Raw genomic sequence first — 16,460 nt, 5'->3', positions numbered from 1 at the left:
TGTTAATTGAATAAGATATGATCATCTTATTAATCCCATGGTAGCATGGAAATCTCTATTTTTTTTTTTTTTTTTTTGGCGGTACACGGGCCTCTCACTGTTGTGGCCTCTTCCGTTGCGGAGCACAGGCTCTGGATGCACAGGCTCAGCGGCCATGGCTCACAGGCCCAGCCGCTCCACTCATGTGGGATCTTCCCGGACTGAGGCATGAAGCCGTGTCCCCTGCATCAGCAGGCGGACTCTCAAACACTGCGCCACCAGGGAAGCCCAAAATCTCTATATTTTATATTAGTATAAAATCTTCTGATTTTATTTAATGACGTATTAGTTCTATATTGAGTTTGTGTATTGTAAAAGTTACATTAAACAATAAGTTTTTTCTTGTGTTTTAGCATTGTAGTTCCTTTTTGTACTGAAATGTTAGATACTCATTGGACAGCCATAGTTCAGATACTGTAAATCTGGCCAAATTTTACACCTTGTTGTTTAGGATTTTAAAATCATTCGTAATTCTTTGTTTACTAATTAAAACTAAAATTTTTATGTGATACAGGTCTACTGGTGGCCTTTGAACTTAAGTTAGTAAGTTGTTAGGGTTTGTAAGAAACATAACTAAATGTAATTTTATTTTGTTTTCAGGCTATTCTCTAAGTTTATAGAGGATTTACTAGGTTGAGAAATAAGAATACTTGCATGTTCCTTCCCTTTTCAAAATCATCAAGGGTAAGCAGGCAGGAGTCTTCCTTGATAATGAATAGATCATCGTCTGCCCAAGCTGATAAAGCACATTGAATTTTTCCGAGGGACAGCAAAATAGAAATAGAAAATAATAACTAAACTGCCTAATGTGACAAAGGGGATAGGGATATGAGTGTGATCCACTGTTTTTTTTTTAATTAGTTCTTCTACTTTATATGATTTATTTCCAGCTATTGTTATATATCATGGTTAAATGTACATATGTAGAAATAATCTTGAGATACCTTAGCTGTGAGTAATTAATGAAATAAAATATTAATACAGGTGTATTGTAAATTCATTCATGGTCTTTTGGTGCTTTATTGTGATGAAGAAATTAAAAGGACAAAATAGTTAAACTTAGGAGTTCTTAGAACTATTTAAGAGGAAATGTAGAGATCATTTGTTAAGAATTAGACTTTGATTATAATTTTACAGTGGAGTTCATTCATTTCCTTGTCTGCACACATCTTTAAATTATTTGAGTTAGTCTCTTCCATCAAATGCACAAACAGTTCTGTCTTCTAAGGTTTATTTCTGAAGATGAGATTTTAAATTAATCTGTGAATTTATGTAAGTGAACAGAACCTTTTCTTTGTCTGTGTTCTAAACCCCCCCCCAAATATGCCAAATGTTATTTCTGTTCAAGAAAGTCAATATAATTTTAAAAATTCTCCCCCCCCACCCCCAAAAATGTGCTCATACTCATCTTAATTGGAACTGAAAAGAGGTGACTAGAACTGAATTCCCCACAACTGAAGATGGGTCTGGATTGCATGGTAGAGGATGTAGAGTGGTTCTTATATGGTTAGAATGATTCCTTCTATGGTTTTAGAGAAAATCTGTGCCTGGTTCATGTACACTTGGAAGTAGAAAGCTAGTCTTTCCTGGTTGCTCAGTTTGCTGTTTAGAGATGAATCTTAAAATAGCCATCTATGGGGTTAGACTGATCCGTGACAGCCTAACAGTGTTGGCTCAGCCTCTCTTGGCCCTGAACTGCACAACTATTTTAAGCTGTGAGCCTAAGAACTGACAGAGCATACTGTACCCTGGTAGCACTGAGTGCCACTTCTGTGTTTCCAGGGCTGGACAGATCAGCTGTAAACTTCTATGCAATTAAGACTATCATTCTAATGTTTTAGGAATCCTCATACCAAACTACACAAGCTAGCTTGCCTTGATGTATCAGATTTCATTAAAATAAATACCATTGTGGGGGGAAAGAAAGATAATTAAAACAGAAACCCTATATTTTACCTGTTTATTTTGAGCACTGCTTGTTTGGGTGAACTGCCTATACAAGAGAAAAGTCCCGTCATTTGATGATCATTGTTAACAGATTTTGCTGTTTTCAGATGCCAGTGCACTATTTCCTGATTCCGTGATTGCCTTTGCCAATTCTCTGCTGTCATGTCAGACTGCTTTTTTCCCCTATTATTTCCTGTCATTGAGTTGTTAGTGTCCCTGGTTGCTGATTTTCTCTTTTTCTTATTACTTGTAAACTCTCAACTACGTATCTTTTTTTGTGATTAGTCCTTAAGTTCCTACTAAGTGTAGGCACAGAGCTAAATTCCTAGAACATAAAGATGGTATAAGACATAGTCCCGGCCTTCAAAAAAGGTTCTGTTCTATGAGGAGACAGGATATTCATTAAAATTAAAGACAGTACATAGAAATAATATAGTAAAAGCAAGCTGAATGATAAAAGGTAGTTATATTGAAATTAAAAGCAGGAAGATGCCACTGAGAGCCAGGATAGAAATGAAAGGCTTTATGATGCCTAGGAGGCTTGAACTGATTCTTGAAGGAAGGGGAAGACCCCCAAAAAGCATGAAGTGTAAGAAGGAACGCATTATTGGCCAAAGAAACAACAGGTACAAAAGAGAGGAAGCTGGAATGTGCTTTACATATTTAAGAAAGAATTGGTAGATCCTTTTAGTTAGAACCAGTCCCCTGTGGGTACAGTACTGTGAAATCAAAGTGGAGACTTTGAGGGCAATGGTAGAAGATGCAGTTGGCAAGATTGGTAGAAATTTGGTTATAGACTGAGAGTGTCAGACCAAAGACAGGGCACAAGTCCCTGAAGGAGTATGTGAATGTGTTAATTTTTGGAGGGATAGAGGAAGGGAAGTTTCATTTATGAAGTGGTATTTTAGTTCTATTATCTAGCAGACATAGGAGAAACAGGAAAGCCAAAGATACAGGAGAAACAGGAAAGCCAATTTTGGGACCATAGAGTTAGCTCAGATATCAGTGATGGGAAATCAGAACTTGGGTGTAAAGTGTGACTCAAGAGACTTTAAGAAAACAATTGACAGGATTTGATGCATGGCTATAGAGAGGAAAGAATAAGGTAAAGGTAATCCTTAAGAGTTTGAGCCCAGGTGGCCATGAGAATGATTGCACTGTTAAAAGAAACGACATTGAGAAAAGCAAAGTGATGAACCTGAATTTTGATATTTTTAAAGTTTGAGTTAATAGTAAAACATTTCTTTGGATATGTCCAGTTTGTATTTGGAGATTGTATCTGAGAAGAGGGATCAGAGTTGACGTTCCGGATTTGGAAGTCTTCTGCATAGAGCTGGTAGTTGAAATTATGGCAGTATGTGAGATTGATGAGGGAGACAGTTTTGAGTTTGAAGTGCAGTAGAGTGGCAACTAGCCTTAGGGTTACACTCAGTCTTCTGGGGACAAAGGGAGGGTTGAATCTAGAGAAGTGAGAGCAGTCAGGGAGATAGGAGGAGGACAGGGTTGTATGTCAACAACTAAGAGGAATCTCAGAGTGTTAAACATTGAAAAGATGACTTGGAGAGTGAGTGTTGAGAAAAGTTCATTGAATTTTGTGTTTGAAACTTGATGAGATCCTAGAACTGTGCTGTTCAATATGAAAGCCACAAGCCACATGTGACTATTTAAGGTAAAACTAATTAAAATAAAAAACTTATTTTCTTACTTGGACTGCATTTCGATAGCTAATAGCCACATGTGGCTAGAGGCTGCCATACTGGAGAGCCCTGATACAGAATTTCTTCATTATTGCAGAAAGTTCTATAGGACAGTACTACGTTGTAAAGCTTCGGGAATGTTACAGCAAAACTGTGAAAGCATTTAAATGGATGAGTGAGTGGTGAAAATATGACCTAGCAAGTGTAGGATACACTTTGGATAAGTTTGATTAAAACAGGAAGAGGGACACTATATTAGGGGCTAGTAGAGGAAGGCTTTTTAGGACTGATTATGTTCATTCATTTGGTAAAAATTTATTGCGGTCCTATTAGTTGCTAAGTACTATGCTAGGTATAGAGACCACAATGCTAATAAAGAAGGCATTAAAGAGTACATAAATATTTAACTGGAACAGGGATGTGGGCGGTTGATTAGAAATCAGATTAGTTATGATGTAGTGTGATAATGCTTTAAATAGAAGGAACTGTCTTCTGTGGGGACATAAAAGTGCATAGTTGGCCCCGCCCTCCATATTTGCGTGTTCCACATCTGTGGCTTCACCCAACTGCAGAACATAGACAAAGGACAGGTAAACACTTCGGTGGTTGGTTGGATCCATGGATGCGGAACCTGTGGACATGGAGGGCTGACTATGGAACTTGAGCCGGTTTTGGTAAACACAGAGGGTCCTGGAACCAGTCCCCTGAGGATACAGTACTGTAATCAAATGAGGGAATTTGTGAGGAAGGATTCTTAAGGAGGTGATACAGGATAGCTCAGATAGGATGGCAAAAAATTAGCCAGGTTGGCAGAGAAAGGATATTCCAGCCAAAAGGTCAGAGTCATGTCACGATGTGAGCAGGGAACCACAGATAGTTTCATGTGTTCAGACCAAGAGTTTACATGCTCTAGTTGTGGTGGCAAGGGCCAGGTCATGGAGATGCTTCCCTTGTCATGATAAGAATTGAAAAGGTATCCTGAAAGCTAAGAGGAGCCCTCAGGGACCTTAAGAAGTGGGATATCATGGTCAAACTTACATTTTAGGTTGCATAATATGGACTTGGATGGGAGGGGGCTAATCTGATTTCAAGGAGATTGGTTCGATAGGAATGTAGAACTAGTGGAGAGGGAAGGACTGGAGAGAGAGAAGAAATATGTTTTCTGAGGCAGTATTAGAAGACGAAATCAGTTTGTTTTCTGAGGGGAATTACCACTGGATATGGCAGAAGTTCAAAGAGGCAAGGGACTATTAGCAAAGGGTGCCAGATGAAGCCAGAAGAGGTTGCTGAATTGAGAGTGTGTTTGCAGTCAGATAACTAGAGAGCAAGGTGAGGATGAGGATGAAGTTCAGAAGTTTTGGGATTAGCAGTGATTTTAGCCAGAGTTTGTGGTTCTGTGCCTGAACCTTGGAATTAGACCTTGATTCAAGTCTTGGTTTTACCACTTAAATCTCAGTTAAGTGTTTTTCTAGATGTTAGTGTCCTCATCTGTAAAATGGCAATAATAGTGTTACTTTAGTGGAATAATATATGTAAAGTCTTTGGCACAGTGTTTAGAGCACAGAAAAGTTTTCACTAAGTGCTAGCAACCAATTTTTGTTATTATAATTATTTTTCTTTTATTGAGTTCTTCCTTTCTATTGTCAGTGTTCTTTTTCAGGGACTCATCATCTGGAAGGTAAAATAGCTTCTTCTTAACTGGCTTCTCTGCCTCTAGCTTTTCTGTCACATACTTGACATTGCAGAGTTTTCCTAAAACCCAGGTTTGATTGTGTACTCCTTTTCCCTTCGTCAGAGCCTTCATAGGTTTCCAGTTGCAGACTTTTCAAGTTATTAATGCTTTTTTTTAATTAAAAAAATTTTTTTGGCTGTGTTGAGTCTTTGTTGCTGCACGTGGGCTTTCTCTAGTTGTGGTGAGCGGGGGCCACTCTTCGCTGTGGTGCACAGGCTTCTCACTGCGGTGGCCTCCCCTGTTGCAGAGCACGGGCTCTAAGGCTCCCGGGCTTCAGGAGTTGTGGCTCGCGGACTCTGGAGCGCAAGCTCAGCAGTTGTGGCGCGTGGCCTTAGTTGCTCCACGCCATGTGGGATCTTCCCGCACTAGGGCTCGAACCTGTGTCCCCTGCATTGGCAGGAGGATTCTTAACCACTGTGCCACCAGGGAAGCCCTAAAGAAATACTTTGGGTTACGAAGTTAAGATATTTTTACTGGTAGGGTTATATCGTAAAGAAACTTTGGAGATTACTAGCGTTGGTTTTCTTACAATCAGCATTGTCACTGCTTGCTTCTTAATTCTGCTTAGATGTCCCTTCTAAGTGTATTCATTCTGTAAAAATAGGATAGTTCTTCCTTTCACTTTCTCGAATTCAGGTATCAGATCATTAGTGAAGTTTAGTGTTCATTTTTAAAACGTTGCCCAAATCTGCTCTTCATGGTCGACATCTGCTTTTCATGAATAATGGCAACCACTTTAGGACTTAAAATGAGAGTGAAAAAGCTTAATTACCACCTGCCATGCCTCATCAATAGCAGATCCTAAGTGATTGGAGTTGCCTTTCCTTCCTAGTTCAAGGAGGTTCAAAAGAGCAACACCTTCAAGCATGAAAATTGGTTGGCAGGTTTTACTTATGTATACCTCTGAGATACCTGCTCTTGAAATACAGCCTAGTGTCTATTAGGTGTTGTTGAATTTCTGACCCATTTTAAGAGATGTACAGCTTGTAAACGAAGCTTGACCTTGTTGTGTGTGGAGTTTTTTTTGTTTTTTTCAATAAATGGTAATGAAAAGCAAAATCTTAAATTGATGCATAGGGCTGGTTTAGGCAGCTTTCCTATCTAATCTATGTAAAGGTCATGTTAGAACACTGATAAAGTCATGTCCATAATGTAATACGGAGGATTTAATGATGGGTCTTCTACAGGTCTTATTTGAAAATTATGAATAGAACTTCCACACTCCATTCCATTGATTGTTTGGCAATGTTGTATCTAAAGTGTAACTGTGAATCCATTAATTTTCTGTTTAAGACCATTGATAACTCTCTATTGCCTCCAAAGCCCAAATAATATCCCTGGTTCCCAAGGAGATACCATAGCCACCTGGAAAAGAGTGCAGGGCTCTGGATTCAGGCTGAACAAGGTTCACACCCTGGCTTTGTAACTTGATAGCAGCTGTACTTGATAGCAGCTGTATAACCTTGGGAAATTTACATAACCTCTCAGAGCCTTCAGAGAGGGCATTAGGTGATAAAGTATAAAGTAGTTGATTATGTATTCTGGCCATTTAATAAATTAGGTAAATGTAGGTGATTATTATATGGCAGCTATTCTCTGGTTGGGGAAGGGAGGGGTGGCCATGATATTTTAACAAGGATCCACCCCTCGCACCCCCACCCCAGAAAGTCACTTGTTTAAGAAACTGAATAAGGCCCTTCCTGATCTATCCCTCCAGCACTACCTGTAGCCCCTCGTTTCCTGGAACTGTAATCTCCAGCAATATGCTGTCTCAGAGATATGCCTGTAAATATACCCATTCCCATTGCCTTCCTGTTTACCTTTATTCTTTCTACCTGGCAGTGATTTTATCTCCTCCATGAAACCTTCATTGTTTCTCCTTTCCAGTAAATCATCTTCCTCTGTACTACTTAGGCATCTTATGTATGTTTTTGTTGTAGCCCATATTATAATTATTTGTTTAAACTTGTCTTCCCCACACGTTCGAGTTTCAAGTCAGACTCTGTTTATTTCTCCAGCAGTGTTAAGCATGTAGCAGATACTCAGGAAATGTTTGTCGAATGAATAAATCTCACTTGTACACTAGGTTCTTATGCAAAGATCTAAGACTTATAGAAATCTGAGCGGCTGTTATTAAGTATTTGTACTTAACCAGTTATGCAATTTCAGATGTATTGGAGTTAACATTGAGTGTTTATTGTACTCCAGACATTGTGCTAACTGTATTACATGCGTTATCTCAGTTTCTTCCTGCCACTCCAAGGAAGAAACTACAGAGATTTAGAACTCAAAGATAGATCTGCCTGACTTCAAAGCTCTGTTTAATCTATAGGTATTGCTAAACTGTCTGTTGTACCTACTCAGGGACTCAGTATAGGTTTACAACTTGTACATGACCCATGGTAGGTCATGGAAATCATTTGCTAATATATAGTTCACTTTCATTTAAGAAGTGCAGAGAAGACTCAGTTATTTCTTAATGTTCTCACGTTATAGTTCATCTGTAGAAAAACACAGAGTTGGCAGCTCTTCAATAGGTAAAGAAGTATTTTGGAATAAGCATAATTTCAAACTCAAGGTATTATTTTTTTTACTACCACTGTACTATGGAATCTATCCAAGTCATATATCTGTCAAAGTCTGTTCCCAAATGTATATTACTCTCTTTGTAAGGGCTTTAATTCAGTCATGTAGTTGCTTTTTTTTTTTTTTAATGGAGACGCATATAGTTTATCATTTTTCTAGGCATATAAACGTACCATGTTTTAATTTCTCATATATTTGATTTTGGTTCTGGTTGTTTATAATGAATAAATTAGGGCCATGAACATTAGTTGAGTTATGGAAGCTCAGTTTAAGTAGGGTTGCTTAACCTCAGCACTATTGACATTTTAGACCAAATAATTCTTTGTTTTGAGGGCCTGTCCTGTACACTGTAAGATGTTTAAGAGCATCCCTGGCGTCTATCCACTAAATACCAGTAATACTGTCCAAGTTGTGAAAACCAAAAATGTCTCTAGATATTGCCAAATATCCCCTGGAAGACAAAAATACCTCCAGGTGAGAATCACTAGTTTAAAGAGACTTAGAGGGCTTCCCTGGTGGCGCAGTGGTTGAGAGTCCGCCTGCCGATGCAGGGGACACGGGTTCGTGCCCCTATCCCGGAAGATCCCACATGCCGCGGAGCGGCTGGGCCCGCGAGCCATGGCCGCGGAGCCTGTGTGTCCGGAGCCTGTGCTCCGCAACGGGAGAGGCCACAGCAGTGAGAGGCCCGCGTACAGCAAAAAAAAAAAAAAAAAAAAGAGAGACTTAGAGCCAACAAGAGTAGAATTTTTAGTTAAATTTTTTTTTTGAACAGCTTTATTGAGGTGTGATTCATATACCATATGATACAGCCATCTAAAGTTTACATTCAATGGCTTTTAGTGTATTCACAGAATTGTGTATCCATCACCATGATATAATTTTACGACATTTTCATAACCTCATAAAGAAACCCCAGGGACGTTAGCAGTCACTTCCCATTTCTTCTCCCTACCCGCCCTGCCCCCCAGCCCTAGACATACCTGGTTATCTTTTTATGTTTAGGAATACACAGCCTTCTTGTCTGTTTTAAGTTAGATTATAAGGCAACCAAATCCTATTTCAGAGTATAGTTATTGAAAATTATTTGCATCAAAGTAAGGAGACATATATTCTTTCCTTCAGAGGCCTTTGTATAGACAGACCCCCAGGCAAATCTGTAGAGGAAATAAACAAACCAAAATAGGCTGATTTAAGAATCATTTTAATGTTTTCAGAAGAGTAAGAAGTCCCTCTAGCCCTCCACAGGAAGTTTTATATTATGGAAGTCAACAGTTTTTGTTTTTCCTGTTCAAATCTAGTAGATAACCTTATATCCTAGACTAAGTGTAAAAAACACAATTATGAAACATGTACTTAACATAGTATTTTGAACCTGTGCTTCACTATTATTAAATAGATCATTTTCAGTGAATTGGTAGTTGGGTTAACTTTTTTACCGATAGATAGTTGGGGTTTCTTTTATTTTTCAAATGTATAGGCCTATTTTATGTACACAGTAATGTTACCTGTCATTCAAATCTTGCAAGTCATGTTTTTTTCCATAAGAATAAATAAGGACCAGTTGGATTATATTCTCTTATTTATAAAATGAAAATATTAACTGTCCTACTTCCCTCAAAGGGTTGGTGTGAAATGCTAAGAGGATCAAATCAGTACAGTCAAAGGAAATGGACAATAAGGTTGTATCTTCATCTTATTATTTCTACTTCTCCCCTTGTGTTCCCATTGTATTTAAATGTTGTGAAGGCATCAGAGTTTTTAAAATGTCATTTATAGCTGACTTTGCAGGGCTTGACCTAGCCATATTTCCTTTGGTTTTAATATATGTGGTTAAAGCTTATACATCATAGAAAATATTTTAAACAAGACAAAGTGTTCTTAATAAATAGAGCTACACAAAAGAAAAGACCTAAGCCTTAGTAGATAAATGGCAAAGGATTTGAACACACAGTTCAGAAAAGGTATTCAGATGGCCAACACATATTTGAAGAACATGTTCAATTCTATTAGGAATCAGATAAATGCAGATAAAAGCAATAATAAACTTCCATATTGGGTCTGTTAATTACCAGCAGGTTTTTTCCTTTTAAAATTAATCTTTAATATGCTAGTAATACATGGAAACATTTTCCTTGTTAAAAAAAAAGTGCAGGCTAACACTCCTGCTGACTACATTCCAATCTCTCAGACCCCCTTTTAGAAGTAAGCACTGTTAATCAGTTTGTTACATATCCTTTCAGACTTTTTTCAATTTATGTATTAGCTGTGAAAATCATTGTAGGAAATATATAGTGTCTGTAGTATATATCATAATGTAAACATCAGTAACTTTGTTTCATTCAGCCATATATTTTAGAGGTTTATTTAGGTTAGTGCATAAAGATTTCTTTCATTCTTTTTATCTATTACAGAATATTCTTTTTTTTCCAATATACACTTTAAAATTATTTATTTATTTATTTATTTTTGGCTGCGTTAGGTCTTCGTTGCTGCACGTGGGCTTTCTCTAGTTGCGGTGAGCGGGCTTCTCATTGCAGTGGTTTCTCTTATTGTGGAGCACAGGCTCTAGGCCCTTGGGCTTCAGTAGTTGCAGCATGTGGGCTCTAGAGCGCAGGCTCAGTAGTGGTGGCGCACGGGCTTAGTTGCTCCACAGCGTGTGGGATCTTCCTGGGCCAGGGCTCGAACCCGTGTCCCCTGCACTGGCAGGCGGATTCTTAACCACTGAGCCACCAGGGAAGCCCCAGGATATTCTTATTGTATAATAGTTCTGCAAGTATGATTCTTCTGGAAACAATGTTAAGGATGAACTTATAGAGGACAGTGGTAGCGGGGAGACCTGTTTAGGAAGCTGTTGTAGTAATCAAGCAAGAGAAAATGGTAGCTCGGAGTACCATTTTTGTGGGATAACCTGTCTGATTCCTAGACAGATTCCCTGTGAAAAATCTGTGTGGAAATGTTCCCTGGCAGATGACAAGAAGAGTCTGACACTTATGAGAGGTGTTTGAGCATAAGGTACAGATTTGGGAGATACAGCTTACACATAGTAGTAAAAGTTATGAAAGTGTGTGAATAAACCAAGGAGCAAGTTAGAATGAGAAGTTGGAACTATGTGGGGGTGGCTAGAGAAGTGGGAGGAACAGCAGTGGTGAGTAGTACCAGAGAAGCCCAAGAAGGAGAGCATTTCAAGAAGAGGGTGGGATTAGCAGCTCCAGGTGCTCCAGAGGTGAAATAAGATCCAAGGGAAGAGTATGTTTGGGTTTACCATCAGAGAAATCGTTCGTTCTGTCATCATTTTAGCAGAATGATGGGTTGGACACCTAATTTCAGTAGTTTAAAGAGAGAATGGGAGGGACTTCCCTGGTGGTGCAGTGGTTAAGAATCCACTTGCCAATGCAGGGGACACGGGTTCGATCCCTGATATGGGAAAGATCCCACATGCCGTGGAGCAGCTAAGCCCGTGCACCACAACTACTGAGCCTGTGCTCTGAGAAGGCTGAGCACCGCAATGAAGAGTAGTCCCTGCTCTCCACAAGTAGAGAAAGCCCATGTGCAGCACGAAGACCCAACACAGCCGATAGATAGATAGATAGATAGAAAGAAAGAAAAAAAGAAAGAATGGGAAATGAGGAGTAAAGGCAACCAGTGTAGGTGAATCTTTTAAGAATGTGACGTCAGTTTAGGTTTAAATGCTGATAGGGAAAGCTAACAGAGAGGAAGAGTTTCTGAGAATGTAGGGAGTTAGCTCCGACAGTCAAGTTTTAAGGACAGAGTAGTCAGTGGTGTCACGTGCAGCAGTGCAGTCTTATTTATGTGCATTGAGAAAATGCACATTGGATTTGGCCTTTAGGAGGAAATCTGTGAGCCAGGAACTAAGTCCCTGTGGTGGAGTCCTTTGAATGCCAGACTTTGGTCAATGGGGAATGGATGAAAGTTACTGAGCACAGAAGTGATATGATCAAAACAGCATTAAAATGTGTTTTTCTTTTAAACTTTCCTTTATTAAGCTTATGTTATTGAGTGGCTCTGTTGTTTGGGCTCTGTTCCACATCTGGAGATACAGCAGTGAACATAACAGGCAGGATCTCTGTTACCATGGCACTGAACATTCAGAAGTGAGGCGAAGACAGAAAAAATAAAAGGACAAGATAATTTAAGGCAAGTAAGACAAAACTTGGTGATGGTACAGAAATGGACTAAGGGAAACTATGATGATGTGGTCAGGAATGGCATTTCTAAAGAGGAGGATTTGAACTGAGATCAGACTGTTACTAACGAGTCAGTGTGCAAAGATCTGGGTGCAGAGGCATCCTCGCCCAGCCTAGAGAGTGTGTGCAAAGGCCCTAAGCAGCGAATGAGCCTGATTTGTTTGAGGACCAGAGAAAAAGGCAAGTGTGTTAGGAGTAGAGCGAGCAAGGGAGGGACTAATACAAGATGAAGCCTGAGAGGTGGGTGGAGTTAAACTTGAGCAGGGCCTTGGAGGCCTTAGTAAGGAGTTTGGTGGCTTGTTCTTGATCGGTCACAGTAGAAATGAAAGAAAAGTAGTATTGAGCTGTTGTTGAACTGTCTGGGACATCTAGGTTAAGAAGTCAAGAGAGTTGTCAGGCTTAAATATTTAATTTCAAATATGGTTTGCTTAGTATTATTCCTTGAAATAACTCCTCAAGTTGTTTAGGCATTGAACAAATAAACGTTCGTAGGGAGGCTCGAGTGTCTGTTGAAATGGTATGATCAGCCAGTGATCATGGATCTCTAGCAGTTCTTTGACATAATGAAGGGCATCTTAAATAAATATCATTGCAACCTGAAAGGAATGACCAACTGTTGTATAAACAGTAGCTGGAAAAATTACGGCCAGAAGTATCTCATGACTTCAGGAGACATAAAGAATACTTGCCAACCTGAAATACCTACATCTCCATAGGGACCAAGCTGTGAAGCCTTTGAATAGTGTTTAGTGCTGGTTTGAATAGAACTCCCATTTCCAAAAACGCTTTTTTTCCCCCAGTAAATAGGGAGTATGTGTATCACTGTGCTTCTAGATGCATAAGTAGTTTGAATAGTTTGCTTAGCCAAGGTCATCCTTAAGGAATCTGGTTTTACCGAGTATATAGAACGTATGTGTGCCCGAAAGCTGCACTGAGGCATAATAATTATACTTTACATATTGCTTTACAGTTTACAAAGCCTTTACCCATTAGAAAATCAATTTGATCTTCATAAACAACTCTTTAAAGTAGATAAGGGACAGGAATTTTAGGGAGGTCAGTAGTAGTAGAGGTGAGGAAAGTGAGGATCTCCAAGTGTACAGTCACTGAATGGGACATGAACTCACAACTTCTCACTTTACTTTTCATTTCTTTACCTATCACACCTTGTTAATGCAAAGGTGAACGGAAATTTAAACTTTACTAGAAGAACTAAAATATGTGTCTCTACTAAAGCAGTGACAGAACACATATTTTTTTTTATTATTAATTTTTGGCTGTGTTGGGTCTTCGTTGCTGCGCGCAGGCTCTTCTCTAGTTGTGGTGAGTGTGGGCCACTCTACCGTGCTGTGCGTGGGCTTCTCATTGTGGTGGCTTCTCTTGTTGTGGAGCACAGGCTCCAGGCACACAGGCTCAGTCTTTGTGGCTCGTGGGCTCTAGAGTGCAGGCTCAGTAGTTGTGGCGCACGGGCTTAGTTGCTTTGCAGCATGTGGGATCTTCCCGGACCAGGGCTCGAACCTGTGTCCCCTGCATTGGCAGGTGGATCCTTAACCACTGCACCACCAGGGAAGCCCCACATATATTTTATTTGTATTAAAGTTATTGGTGCTACCAAAGGTTTCAGATTGCTGTGACTACACAGAGGAGGGTGAGATTGACTTTGGCTGGCAGAGTCAAAGGTTTAATTTTGTTTTGAAAATGTGTGCTATTTTCTCACTTGCTAATTTTTATTGTCTTTTCGTGGTTGCTTCGCATGTTTAAAGTACTACGTATGCAGCTTTAAAATAAACCCTTTTATTTTATATGCAGTACTCACATGTTTGTTTCTGCAACCATATTTTATTCTTGTATTGCCACTCAACTCAGTGAAGACTAGTAATAATAATAGCTAACATGTAATGAACAATTCTTTGCTCGGCACTGGTGGTGGTAAGGGGTTTGTAAAAATTAACATATTTAATTCTTACATCAACTCTGAGGTGGGAGCATTCCTTCATAAATGGGTGTTTTCTGCCCCTTCACATACTTGCTATTCCCACACCTGAGAAAGTAGAACTATGTTGAGAGAAAGTATAATTATAAGGCATACTCATATACACTCAGGATGAACTTAAGCCATGTAAATTTTGTCATATTATATATTGCTTATCATATTTTTCCTAAGCCAACATAGCCAAGTTGGTATGTGTACTGACCTGAGAGGTGAAAACTAAGCTATATAACATGAGTGAATGAAGTAATAATATCCTAAATGTCTGTTCTGTGATTTTAGTGACAGTATGTAATAATCATGCATGGTATTGCATTTTTAAAAAGCTGCTTAACTCAGTGTGTAAAATTAAAAAAAAAGACTCATCAGTAAAGAGATGTTGCTTAATTTAAAGTGTTTAGGAATGAGAAATGTCCATTATACTTAATCCTTTGTTTAGTTACTTTTTATTCCTGTATTTTCATGGAGTGAATGAGATATGTTGCTTACTGTGGAAATGGTCATAATAATGCTTTGTATTTATATAACATCTTTCATCTGAGGATCTCAAAAAATGTCTCATGAATCGTCACAGCACTTCAGTGAGGTAGTAAGGTAGCAAGGATTATTAATCTTCATTTTACAGATGGAGAAATTAAGCCACAAGAGGGTTAAAATTTATGTGTAGTCCCACCAACCAGATATAGAGGCAGCCTGAGCTGCTAAGGTTAGAATATTATATTTTAGGAGGATTGGCATAGTATAAAACTTAAATTAACCCCTTTGCTTTTGTACTTTACACAGATAATCTGTTAGAACAAATATGGTAGCTTTAAAGTGTCCATATGGAAATTTTTTATATCCTTTTTTTAGGAATAGAAAACATTGTAATACTCTTTTCCCCTCTCATTTTTAGGTCAGCAGCAAGGACAAGATGGAGTGAAAGTCCAACAAGCTACAATAGCTCCTGTAACCGTAGCAGTTGGAGGAATTGCTAATGCAACTATAGGTGCTGTTAGTCCTGACCAACTCACACAAGTGCATTTGCAGCAAGGCCAGCAGGCTTCTGATCAAGAGGTGCAGCCTGGCAAGAGGCTTCGAAGAGTTGCCTGTTCCTGTCCTAATTGTAGGGAAGGAGAAGGAAGGTAAATGTTGTATTGCCACCCAACTCAGTGGAGACTAGTATAATAGCTAACATGTAATGAACAATTACATGTAATCAAGGCACGTAGGGTATTAGTTAAAATCAAGCCATTGGCTGAGTACTTCGATCATTAGAACATCACTAGCTTTATAGCCCAAGAGTTGAGATACAGTATTGTTATGAAGGGTATTAGATTGAGCTATTCTGGGAATAGGATTTCAGTGGTCCTCTACCATGTACCTTATACTTTCTTTTATGGTTTTCTTTTTTCATTTATTTATGTAAAATTTTAAAACAACTTTATTGATGTAAAACTTACATACCATGTAATTCACTCATTTAAACTGTACATTTCAGTGGTTTTTAATATATTCAGAGTTGTACATCCATCACCACAGTCAATTTTAGAACTTTTTTGTTCCCCTGAAAACAAATCCTGTATTATTTAGTTATCACTCCTTCTTCCCTCCCAGCTCTAGGCAACCACTAAACTAATTTCTGTGTATAGATTTGCCTATTCTAGACATTCATATAAATGGAATCACAAAATATGTGGGTTTTGTGACTGGTTTCATTCACTTAGCAAGTTTTCAAAGTTGATCCATATTATAGCATGTGTCAGTTCTTCATTCTTTTTAATGAACAAAATAATATTCCATTGTATGGATATACAATATTTTACTTATCCATTCATCAGTTGTTGGACATTTGGAATTTTTTCCACCTTTTGGCTATTATGCTGCTACAAATATTCTTATACAAATTTTTGTTTTTGATTTGCATTTCCCTGATGACTAATGATATAAAGTATGTCTTCGTGTGCTTACTGTTGGCCATTTATGTATCTTTTTTTTTTAAATTAATTTATTTATTTTTGGCTGCATTGGGTCTTTGTTGCTGTGCATGGGCTTTCTCTAGTTGTGGCAAGTGGGGGCTACTCTTCATTGTGGTGCACGGGCTTCTCATTGCGGTGGCTTCTCTTGTTGTGGAGCACAGGGTCTAGGCACGTGGGCTTCAGTAGTTGTGGCATGCGGGCTCAGTAGTTGTAGCTCACGGGCTTAGTTGCTATGCAGCATGTGGATCTTCCCAGACCAGGGATCGAACCCATGTCCCCTGTATTGGCAGGTGGATTCTTAACCAC

At 38.8% G+C, this 16,460-nt stretch overlaps 1 protein-coding gene across 4 annotated transcripts in view; it reads left to right on the top strand.

The window, feature by feature from the left end:
* SP4 (Sp4 transcription factor) overlaps positions 1-16,460 on the top strand; it is an 81,487-nt gene that overhangs the window by 23,383 nt on the left and 41,644 nt on the right. For all 4 annotated transcript variants that reach the window (XM_081243492.1, XM_081243491.1, XM_081243490.1 and 1 more), the window contains exon 3: positions 15,092-15,320. In XM_081243492.1, the coding sequence (XP_081099618.1) occupies positions 15,092-15,320 (229 nt within the window). The remainder of the gene's footprint in view (positions 1-15,091; positions 15,321-16,460) is intronic.

This window comes from Mesoplodon bidens, assembly GCF_964165515.1.
Source record: "Mesoplodon bidens genome assembly, chromosome: 9".
NCBI classification, from domain to species: domain Eukaryota; kingdom Metazoa; phylum Chordata; class Mammalia; order Artiodactyla; family Ziphiidae; genus Mesoplodon; species Mesoplodon bidens.
This window is presented reverse-complemented; position numbering and strand designations above follow the sequence as displayed.